The sequence below is a fragment of the Synchytrium microbalum genome (assembly GCF_006535985.1).
Source record: "Synchytrium microbalum strain JEL517 chromosome Unknown SmJEL517_scf0001, whole genome shotgun sequence".
Taxonomy (NCBI): domain Eukaryota; kingdom Fungi; phylum Chytridiomycota; class Chytridiomycetes; order Synchytriales; family Synchytriaceae; genus Synchytrium; species Synchytrium microbalum.
In genome coordinates this window covers 384,428-396,485 of record NW_022158350.1, presented here as the reverse complement: position 1 = coordinate 396,485, position 12,058 = coordinate 384,428, and the positions used below count along the sequence as shown (strand labels likewise).

The window sequence follows — 12,058 nt, the reverse complement described above, 5'->3', positions numbered from 1 at the left end:
TGTCGAGGTAAAGCATTCCAGCAGCTTTGGTACAGCATTCCAGACTCTGGATTTCTGTTGTCTTGATTTGTCTCTCCCCGCTGGGATCTAACATTCAATTAAGTAGCCTCCGTGGATCAGGACTATAACCACGCGATGACAATTAGTTTCGTGTTGATGATAAATTCAGGCCAAAAAACAAGCAACGCGCCTCAATCGACCATTGGGCCTAAAGATTCATTCTTAAATCCAGATGGTACCTGTAGCGCGGATCCGTTTGGAATGCAATCGTCCATGGCACAGACATAGATCACACATGCAACGATACCTGTAGCCCACACATCCACTGGTTCTGGATCATGCTCAAGTCTCGCTATCTGGAACATCACCAAATTCTAAATTGAATGCAATAGTTAGTTTTACATACAGCAGTATTGATGCACGGGTGAAGTTCAAACTTGCCGTTACAACAAATTGCAAAAAAAATAAACGAATATATTACCATACCTCTGGTCCAATGTAAAGAGAGGAAGCCTTCGCTTTCCCTTCTTCTCCAAAGGTGCTCTAAATCCACGATATCAACTTGAGCATCATCACCAGGACTGTAGAGACCTCGAAAGAAGAATGATTCACGTAATTCTAAGCATTTTCGTAATGAGAGACGACAGATTGTCGTTCTGAAGCATGATTTTAAACGCATCTCTATGTAAAAAGGAAGACTACTAACACTTGAAAAACTATACTCAAAAGCAAGTCCAAAGTCCACTGACTATGATTGTGAAATGGGTGGCGACGGAGAAGTACCATGTTTGTGCTTGACCTGTTGTCCAGGTACAGCAGCAGCGTCGGTACAGCATTCAACAGTCTTGAACCAATCATCCTCAACAATCTCTGATATCTTGATTCGTGTTTCTGGATTTGGATCCAACATTCGATAGAGTAACCTCCTTGGGCCAGGGCTGTTAAAAACGGAAGAAAAATTGTGAGATCATGAAGAGGCTAAGCTAAAAAAAAGATTCCTGTACATAATGCGCTCTAGCACACTATCAATGGGCAGACAACACATACCTCAATCGATCTATGGGCCAGAAGGATCCATTCTTATGATCCAGATAGTACTTGTAGCGTGGATCCGTTTTGACTGCAATCTTCCATGGAATGGCACTATAGTACATTACGTATAGAATGATACCGGTAGCCCACACATCCACTGGTTCTGGATCATATTCAACACTCTCACTATCTGGACCATCTCCAAATTCCTATTTCAAATATCAAGATTTAGTTTTGATCGGCATTGACGTTGCGTTGAACTGACACCAGGTTCAAACAGAACACAATAAAGGCGAGTAACCGTATACATACCTCTGGAGCAATGTAAGGAGAGGAACCACAAACACCCTTCATCTTCCTAATCTTCTTCTCCATTGGTGCTCTAAACACATCCGAGACACCAAAGTCGGTAATCTTGATTATTCGATAATACTTGTCCAACAAGATGTTTTCTGGTTTGAGATCTCGATGGGCAACACCCATCTCTGAATGGAGATACCTCACTCCATTAACAATTTGCTTGAAGTAACTAATAAAGTGCACACAGGTTAGAACATCAAAAGAGGAAGGTATGATTGTACCAGGAGAGGCAAAAAGAGAAAAAATAAAGATTCAACATGTGCACCTTGACACTCACCAGTTGATTTCTGCATGGTCTGTTACAAGACCAGCGTGGATACGAGCATACAAATCACCACCCTCCATGTATTCCATGACTTCGCACCAGTTCTTGCCCTAAAAAATACGAAGTGTTGGCTGGTCACAGCAAACAGACCAGAATCACGACGAAAACGTACCTCATCTTGAATGAGATCGACGGTCTTGATGATGTTCTCATGCTTGAGAGTGGAACTGATACAGAATTCAGAGACCACCTTCTTCAAATACTCCTTCTACAAAAGCGATTTAAAAAAATATTGTCAGTACCACCAAAAAGTCGTACCAAAACAGCATCATGACTACAGCACGTCAGGTCATCAATCTTACAGGCGTCTCATCTCTTCTCCTCTTCCTAAACTCTTTGATAGCATATCGTTCACCAGGCTCTCCATTGGCAGGACAACACAACCGTACGACAGCGTTGGCACCACGACCCAATTGGTGTCTCTTTTCACCATATTCATCTTGTAAACTACCCTTTGAAGATAGTTTACGTTCCATGGTGACTCCAGATGGTGAAACTACAGCACCCGTGCTGCCGTTTGTGATCGGAGAAGTACTGAGTGGAGTGGTGGCTCGTTCTATTAATGGGTCTGTGGATTTCGAGGTTTTGCTGGTTCGACCTAATGATCCGTACATGCTACTATTGGCACTACTAGTCTTATCGGCGTTGTTTGAGACACTGCCATCCTTGTTGTTGTTTGCGAGATCAGGCTTTGATTCCTTGTGACGTAGGAAAAAGTCTCTAAATAAACTATGACTGGATGACGCTCGTCGTACTTCCTTGTAGGGTTCTTCATCTACTACTGGGATTGACGACGAAGTATTGATGGATTCGGGTTTTGGAACTAGAGGGCTCGGTTTCTTTGTTGATGTGGATCTACGAGGTGCTTCTTCCTTGTCGTGTTCATCAGAGCCTTTATGGTCTTCGTCTTCTGATTCGTCTGAGTCTTGAGCAAAGAATCGACCAGAGTGGACTTTGAGTGGTCCCATTGGTTGAGTCTTTTCGACGTCGTCTATAGAAGAAGGTAATGGTTAGTTTCAAGTGTTTGAGCTGCAAATGAAGTGATTTAGACGAAGGAGATGTTTGAGAACATCAGGATGTTCCAGCAATCGCCACATTCTGTTTGAAACATCAAAGCAAACAAAAAGTTGTGCAGACAAGTCATGAGTTTCAAACACTCATACCATCAGCTAGATGGAGGATGGTCCATTTGAAGCCCTGCTTAGCAAGTAAGGAGCCTATTTGTTCATCGTCCAAGTCCATTTCATCGACGGACTTTGGATCGGAAAACATGTTTGACATTGAGTATGCAAATTCATTGTTTTTTCCCAAGGCAGTCTTCTTTGACGGTTTACGTTCGGGACCAGGGGAAGAGGAGCGAGACGATTGGTGGCTACTGTTGTTGACATTGGTAGTATTAGTAGGGTTGGTTGGATTTGTTGGACTAGTATTTCCACCATTTGCATTTGATGTTGATGCCGATGGTCGTCTTGAATCAGCCCGACGCTGAGGAGCTCGGCAATGGTTGTTGAGAAGCTGAGGCTCCCATAGTTCTGGAGTAAAGGTACTCATTATTAGGTAGCTGTTGGGGAATACAAGTTGATATTAAGCTTTTTGGGTCGGTGCAGGTGAAATTGATGTGTGGGTATTATATGTTGTGCTCGTCGGACGATAACCTTCCAGCTGCTTCTGCGAATGCAGCAATGTCTGCTGATGCGCTATCTGCACTCTCCTCCCTTGATTCAACAGCCTCGTTTGTAATCAGAAATTTGCAAACCGAGAAAATTCCACTCGTCCAAAAACGTGCGAAACGGTCGTTCGCGAAAACATCGAATACAACAAGGAGGGAGGGAATAGTATACTATCCTACCAATTTTACGTTGGCCTTTCAATATCATTGGCCATATCGTCGCCGCAAACCACCAACATTCACTACTTTTCAAATTGCCAATTTCACACCATTCCACTTACTTTACAAGCTGTTTGTCTACCTGAAACACCTGCGAATTTATCCATCCGAGCTGTCTACCCAACACCATCAAGATCTAAGCTACCATTCAAAATCCAAAACAACGTGATTATAGCAGCACCAACGAAGCACTAATCAAATTGCAGCTTTGAAGGAATCAACATGTTTGCACGACGTGCCTTCGCCCACATATATAGAGCCGTCGAGCCTTCTCAAGCAACAAGTTTATCATTCTCACAATTGCCTTCCACTTTGTCACCAATGCCCATTACAGGAGCCGAAGCTGAGAAGCTATAAGCGTCACTCATTGTGAATGCAATTACGTCTTTCGACTTCCTTCGTGTTTCCAATGTTTTCAATATGACGCCTCCCTTGCTCCTGTCAGAGCGATATCTACAATCACGAGTATTCAGCGAGCGATCCATCCATCGTACGGCTTTTGAGCTACAGCTACATTAATTCCTTGATAAAAGGATCTTTCTAACGTTCTTGCAATCCAAGCGTCTGATGAGTTTTCCGTCATGCATGCTGGCTTCAGCCACAAGGCCAAAATTCTTCAGCAAAAGTCGTTTTCCATTTGGTATGGCTCATGCCTTGCATGCCTAGATTCGTCCAGCAACCTTTGTCTCTCACCTGATTGTATATTGTATCCAAAAGCTCTCAAACCTCAAACGTCTAAACGTCTGGCGTCTGACAATAACTTTTTGAATACCAAGGGCACTTTCAAATCGCACGTCCGGAGGTGGATGAATCTGGATTCAACGATGACGCCTGCCCGTGGATTTGGAACTTTGACAACTTTACCAACCAACTGAAATAACTTGAGGTGATGACTGCTTACTTCCGTACTTATACTTTATCATATGATGAAATAGAAACTACACTAATACATTACATATCAGCAGCCATTTGGCATAGCACGTACGTCTGTTTGAGTAGAAACCAATCACGCAGTTCCGGCATTTTAGTTCATACACCTGTTGCTCAACATTTTGAATATCGGTCGGTGCTACATGATTGAATATTGTATTTTGAAGTACATTATACTTTATATTACTCTTGTTAAATCGCGTCAATGTGGTACTTTACACATGAAAATCGCGAATGACTTTACGAAAATCGACAGCAAAAACAAGTCGAGTGGTTTTAGCGTGACTTTTGACCTGTCAAGCCACAGCCAATAAAAATTCAGCTCCGCCCTCCACTAAGAGTATGGTCAGACTTTTGCGCACTCTCAATTCCAAACATCCAACAAACTCAGAACATCGTCCCAAATATCAAGAACATACAAAGTCGATAGTCTCAAACAACAATACAGTACTCTTATATATCAGGTAAGCTATGAATCGATTGTTGCATGCCTTGCATTCAAATTATGAAGCTGTTTTGAACAAGTCTGTCATCATTTGAGCTGACATCTTCAAATGCATCTTTTGATTAGAAAGGACTGCTTCAACTATGGTAGATATCAGTGAAGGAGTAGCTGGATTGAAACTCCATACCATGCAACTCGCTCGTCGTCCTGGTCCAATGACAGGTAATTATCAGCATGTGGACATTTGACATCAAGTTCTGATCTTATATAAGAATCATTACAAAGCTTATTTTGAAGTCTTTTCATTACCATCCGTTACTCATTCCTCTATCATTCTCGTTATAGGAAGTGGTATTCCCAAGGCACGAGAAACTACCATCCGTGTCAACTATCTCAAGGTCAATAACCTTCCAAATTTCTCAATGATACACTACGATGTATCATTCGAACCTGAAATCCCACCTGCATTCATTCGTCGTGTATTCCACGCGTTTGAAAGGCAACATCGCCAAAGTGAAGCTATGGGTGGCAACTACGTCGTATTCGATGGTCGAAAGAATATGTACTCCAGGTGTGATCTTTCATTCCCTGATGGAGCCACTGCTCATACTTTTATGGTCAATGAACCTGAAGTAAGTTTTATTGCTTTTGAATCTTATGAAGATGGGTTTTGGAGAGTGATTGGTTGGATTCGAGAAAAAGGGTGGTGTGACAGGTTGACATGATCAATCTATTGATAATGATTGGGAACAAAGCGAAATCGAAAAAGATGATTGGATGATTTTCGCATGTGAATGAACCTATAGTTGATGTACATGGAAGACTGGCATGATGAAACTTGAAGCGTTCGACAACTTTTAATAATGGTCTATTTTAAACAGTATCAAGCCAATCATATCACTATCTCTTTAGGATGCCGACGCTGAAGAAATTCTTCGACGAGGTGGCACCACTAGAGAACGTGCAGTCTTCAAGATGAAGGTCCGTAAAGTCGCTGTCATTCCTTTGAATGTCTTGAATGGCTTTACACATGGCCATATGCATGGTTCGACTCCTCAAGAAGCCATTCAATGCTTGGATATCGTCCTTCGTCACAAACCATCACTCTTGTATGTGACTGTTGGTCGAAACTTCTATACTCGTGCTGGTGCATCTACTCTTGGAGGTGGGGCTGAAGTCTGGTAGGGGTTTTTCTGTTCAAATACCTCTGCAAAGGTCTTCGCGCTTCCTTTTTTTTGGCCATTGTGCTGAATCTTATACTAAATATCTGTGCATCGTACCCTCACACAGGGTTGGATATCATCAAGCTCTTCGTCCTGTCATTGACAATCTCAAGATCAATGTGGATGGTAAGCTGTTCAAGAGCTATTAAATTTTTTGCGTGTTTCTATTTTGTTCGACCTTCTTCGCGCTTTCTAAGTTCGGCCTCATACTCAACATCGTTATTTTCTTATGTAGTCACTGCCTCTGCTTTCTATGAAGCAGGTTCCCTACTCAGGATGGTTGGAAAAGTCCTCTTCACAGGTGTCAACGAACTCACCCTCGCTGCACACAACCGTGAAATGAATGATCGAGATCGTCAACGACTTGAGAAGACACTAAAGGGTCTTCGAGTCGAGACAACCCATCGTGGATCCAAAAAACGATTCAAGATATCTAAGGTCCACAACCAAAATGCTGTTCAATATACATTTGAACAAAATGGTCGTCAAGTCTCTATCAAAGAATACTTCAAGACTCAATACAACGTCGATATTCACTTTGATCTCCTGTACGTATCATGTGCTTTTGTGTGCCTGAATGTGTTCGTGCGTGTATGAGCACATCACTAAGACACTTTTGTCACACACAAATAGTCCACTGATATGGGTCGGTGACCAAAAAAAGGCTTTGATGCCAATTGAAGTCTGTGACATCACTCCTGGTCAACGTCACATTCGCAAGTTGAACGAACGTCAAACATCAGAAATGATCAAGTTCACGTGCAAACCACCTCACGAGCGTGCATCAAAGATTCGTGAAGGTGTCGAGCTCTTCGAATATGCAAACAACGAGTACCTCAGACATTTTGAATTGGGTGTTGAGGAGGACTTGTTCTTGTCTCGAGCTCGCATTTTGGATGCACCTACTATCCACTTTGGAGGTACGGGTCGTGGTGCTTCTGAAAAGGTCGTCCAAGGAGGATGGCGTTTCCACGACAAACGCTTCTTGGATCCTTGCAAAGTCAACTCTTGGGCAGTATTGGTATTTGTCAGTGAGTCAACGACTCCTGAAAGTGCGGTCAGAGCCTTCTTGGATGAACTCTACTCTACTTGTGAAGCCACTGGAATGACATTCCAAAACAAGAGACCCTTGATTGGACATGTTAATCCATCTGGTAATATCGAAGACACAATGAAGAGGGCTTGGAAGGCTGCAGGTGATCAAGTTCAACAACAACCTCAACTTCTCGTGTGTGTCCTTCCCAATGTTGGTAAGTTATCTTCTTGATGTAATACCATAAAGTCTTCATAAACTAACTTCTCATCATTATTCCAGGAGTACCCTTGTATGCCGAGATCAAACGTGTATCAGACACAGTGCTTGGTGTTCCAAGTCAATGTCTCCAAAACAAACACGTCCAATCCAAGAAACGTCAATATTGCCAAAACATTGCCTTGAAGCTCAACGTAAAGCTTGGAGGCACCAACTTTGTCGTCTCTCGTGAAGAATTGGGCTGGGCAGTCTCTGAGCCTACTATCGTCATTGGAGCTGATGTCACTGTTGCTGCTCCTCATGAGAAGGGCAAACCTGCTGTCATCGCTCTTGTTGGCTCTATTGATGCCAAGTTGGGCAAGTTTGCTGCCAAGTTGGCTTGTGTACCTGCTCAAGAGACTACTCGTCGTATGTCTGAAATGATTGCTGAATTGATTCGAAATGCAAGCTAACAGTACGTCGTTTCACTTTATGATTCGATTCTAACGATGCTTATTTTTGTATGTAGTTCTACGCTCATGCTGGAAAGATCAAGCCAACTCGAGTAATCTACTATCGTGATGGTGTCTCTGAAGGGCAATTCTCGGAAGTACTTGGACAAGAACTCAACGCTATTCGTACTGCTTGTACTTCTATCGAACAAGGATACCAAATGAAGGTAAAACAAGCATCTTACTCGAACTCGATATGTGCACGAAGTGTCTTTCTGGCTTGGATAACACGCTAACTGTTATCTTCACAATGAAATAGATTACTTATGTGGTGGTCCAAAAGCGTCACCACACTCGATTCTTCCCAGTTGAATCTCGTGATTCAGACAAGTCTCAAAACTGTCTTCCTGGAACGGTTGTTGACAAAGACATCGTCCATCGTAAGCTTCTCAAACTTCATTATACTGTGATTCTGATTAGTTACTCCTTATCTTCCTCGTTCTATAGCAACTGATTTTGAATTCTATCTTCAATCTCATGCTGGTCTCCAAGGAACTTCTCGTCCTGGTCGATACACTGTCTTGTTTGATGAGAACGCTGTTCCTGCTGAACTCATCCAAGTCAGTCATGCGGGTACTGAACTTCATTATGGTTGGAACGTCTACTCATCACACTCTGTTTCTTTCCACTTCTTAGAACACTACAAACCAACTTGCAAGTGTATTTGCACGAGCAAACAAGTCTGTAAGTGTCACTACTCCAGCCTACTATGCAAACTTGTTGGCAGCCCGTGCCAAATTCCACTCTCGTACTGGATTCTTGGATTCGGAGTCTGTCATCTCAGCAGGAAGTGGAGGAGGCGATGGTCAAGCTGTTCACGAGTACGGTGCTGTGAAGCCTGAACTCCTTCCTTGCATGTGGTTCCTTTGAAGCTGATGTCGCTACTTGAGTCTCATGCTTATTTTAGGTTACTTTGTTTTTGCTTATAACCTGTAGATGTGTATCTTTCTGTTGCTGAATAAAAAAGACGCTCAATTTTGTGGAACAGAGAAGACCCTTATGACTTTCTGCATTTTTTGCGCAGTCCAAGCTTTGAATCTTGCTACTCTCAAGCACTCACAAGACGTGTGGCCCGGTCTACAGGGCAGTGAATGAACATGGAGACGGGGTATATACTTCAAACATTTGCAAACTCTTGATGTTTAGTGAACCACCTACAAGCTTCCTTTTTCTCACTCGTTTCTGTCCCATCTTCATCTCAAGGCTGCCGTCAAGTCTATAAATATACAGTTTTTCGAATATCTTGAAACAGTTGAGGCTGCCACTCTCGAATGCCCCGCCGTTCAAAATGCAATCTGGCTCAGTTATCTCAAGCTGGTTCGAGAGACTAGTATATCAACGATGCTCGACGATCCAAACATCTGCCTCTGTCGAGTTCTTCTTCTTCTATGCCAGTGGGAAGGCCGTCTAGTAAATCGTCACATCCCTTTACTTCCGACAAATCTAGTTATTTCAGGGCGGCGAGTCGGTTTAAATCCGGCTGATTACATTGCTCCGCGTGGCAATTTACAAGAGTGAGTTTAGTCAGTGAAAGTTTCGGCACTTACGGCCATTCATGACTCCATAGCATCTACTAAGCTTAAGTTGTCCGTGTCGGATAGTAATTCATCAACCTTGCTCACAAGCCCTGTATATGAAAATGCGACGAGGTGCATTTGTGGAATCATGTCAACCATACAAAGAGTTATAGTATCCCAGATCAGTTGTAGTTCGCGCACTTTTATATTGAAAGCTGCAGCGGTTATCAACTTCCAGTTCGCGTTTTCCCAAGGCGCCGTCACGGCTGCTGGTACAGCTCCACTGTCCATCTCCTCGAGACAAGGCGTTGGCAAATGGTGAAAGCTCAAATTCAGCTCTTCTAACTCTGCCGGCATCTTCCTCCAGTCTACTTTGTAGGAGTCGTTGACAACAATGTTGAGGTAGCGAAGATTTACGAATCTAGTGAGACTGGTTATCAATACTAGTTGGATTGTGGTGATGCTCAGACAGGTCATTGATTCGAGAGATAGCTGAAAATATGGTTGAGGATCATCATCGTCTGACTGAGCTCCGTGAGATTCGTGCGATGCTTGATGGCTAACAGACACGACTCCCAGACCGTTTCTCGAATCGGAGTCGTGTGGACCTGTTCATAAATCATGGCACCACTAGAGAATTCCAGTACTTGCAAGCCTGGCCGATTGTAGCAAGGGACTTGGAACACAGAAGCAGTGCATTGTCTTATTTTCCAGACCCCACACGCCTAACTCCCGAAATGTAGTTCAAGATGTTGAGCAAGAGCTCAGTCGGAACGTCCTGCAAACCGGTGACTTCCATAGTTGAAATCAATTGAGATTCAAAGTGAATAAAACTGGGCTGGTCTTTTCAATGACAACAGTGTAAAATGTTTGAGCGATACAATGCCAGAGTTTGGAGATATTCCAGCCCAGCCAAGGAGGATCAACGAGAAGCTTACAAAATATGCTATATAATCCAATGATACACGCAAGATCCAGTCCCACGGTTTCCTTTAGCCCTTTTGCGTCCTGAAAGCAATCACAAGCAACATCACAAACTTCTACGAACATAGCATACAATTCATTTTGATTTCTTGATTGCATTCTATTGATTTATTGTCTCTACTTTATCGGTTCTGGAATTTTGCGCCTCAGTACGTCGTTCTACACACAGGTACTCGTTCAAGCAAGGCAGGCATTCATGGTTATAAGGTCGAGGCGACTCCTTCCAGCAATCATTCCTCGATGTGGTAATTGGATTTGAATATGTTGAATATGATAACACCGTCCACTATCTTTTTTACTCGTGCAGCCAGCTCCTTCTGAGCTTCCCCCAAATCATCTGCTGTGTCAAACTTTAGACTTCCAACCTTAGACGAGGTGGAGGCAGCCATCTTGCCCTTCCCTTTCTTCGTCTTCTGTTTTTTCTTCTGCTCCGGTTCTGATTTGGACAAAAGTCCTTCTATAATACTACCAGAGAAGTAAACATCAGGTCCACTTATAACAGGTATAGTAGCCTTGTTCAACGATTTCCTAGCTTCCACTGCCGACAAAAGGCTACTACCGGATGCTTTAGTGCTTGAATAGTGCAATTTCTTTAGCTTTACTAGGGTTGAGATCATATCATAGAGGGGTTGATCATCGAGTCGCATCTCATAGTATGGTTCGTCATCGAGTGGTATCATATCTATGGCAACGCTTATGCTAACGTTGGTGAGGTTTGGGCAATGGTCAGCTATCAGAGACAAGTCCGGTGGTCGGTTTTCAGTTCGGCCGTCGATAGTTAATTCTTCTAGGAGATGACCTTTTACTTTTATGTAGTCCAGAAGACCTCCCTCCATGGCTTGATCTGGCGATACTACGAGTTTTCGAAGAGCGAGGGCTTTGCCCAATACTGGGCGTGTCAGTGGCATGTCATACTGACACCCGTAAGTTAAGACTTGGAGTGTGGCAAGGTTCCTCTCCACAAACCTCGTCATGCTTTCGCAAAGGTGCTGGGACAGTTCGGATATGCTAAACTCTTCTATACCAGATGGAAGCCCGTCTACTAAGTCGTCACAATTTAATACTTGCCACAAACTTAAATATCTTAGAGAGGTGAATTGGTTTAAATCCTCCTGGTTACATTGTTGGGTATCACAATGTGATAGAGTGAGCCGAGTCAAGGTTTCGGCACTTCCTGCTGCTAATGACTCCATAACATATACTAAGCATGCTATATTCGTGTCGGGAAATATATCTGCAGATATATCTGCATCGATTCCTCCATAGGAGAAGGAGTCGAGCTTCATGGCCCGAATCATTTCCAGCATTTGCATTGTCAGTTTCTCCCATGCGAAATTTAGTTCTAGCGCTTTTATATTCGGGGCTACTATAGGAATCAATTCCCATTTGGTGTTTTCCCATGGATACAGCATGTCCTGCATATCAACCTGTGGTGTGATCTCATAAGGAATTTCTTCTATATAGGGTTCCAACAAATCGCGGAAGCTCAAGGTCAGCTTTTCTACTTTTGCCGGTAGCTTTCTCCAATCTACTACATTAGGATCGTTGACTTCGATGGTGAGGCTGATCAGATTCACAAATGGCGTGAGACCACGGATGATGACGAGCTGG

General features: G+C 43.1%; 2 protein-coding genes across 2 annotated transcripts; one reads left to right on the top strand and one right to left on the bottom strand.

The window, feature by feature from the left end:
• Positions 1 to 191: 191 nt before the first annotated feature.
• SmJEL517_g00097 (uncharacterized protein) lies at positions 192 to 3,268 on the bottom strand (the record flags this gene model as incomplete). The annotated part of the gene is made up of 9 exons (XM_031166027.1): positions 192 to 374; positions 482 to 618; positions 784 to 938; positions 1,048 to 1,241; positions 1,345 to 1,561; positions 1,670 to 1,767; positions 1,830 to 1,925; positions 2,020 to 2,708; positions 2,881 to 3,268. 9 exons carry the CDS (start codon positions 3,266 to 3,268, stop codon positions 192 to 194), a joined length of 2,157 nt encoding a protein of 718 aa, XP_031028009.1.
• Positions 3,269 to 5,123: 1,855 nt separating this feature from the next.
• Positions 5,124 to 8,816, top strand: SmJEL517_g00096 (uncharacterized protein; the record flags this gene model as incomplete). The annotated part of the gene is made up of 11 exons (XM_031166026.1): positions 5,124 to 5,202; positions 5,326 to 5,612; positions 5,893 to 6,161; positions 6,271 to 6,329; positions 6,439 to 6,751; positions 6,837 to 7,453; positions 7,519 to 7,838; positions 7,964 to 8,113; positions 8,206 to 8,326; positions 8,394 to 8,506; positions 8,583 to 8,816. 11 exons carry the CDS (start codon positions 5,124 to 5,126, stop codon positions 8,814 to 8,816), a joined length of 2,562 nt encoding a protein of 853 aa, XP_031028008.1.
• Positions 8,817 to 12,058: the final 3,242 nt, after the last annotated feature.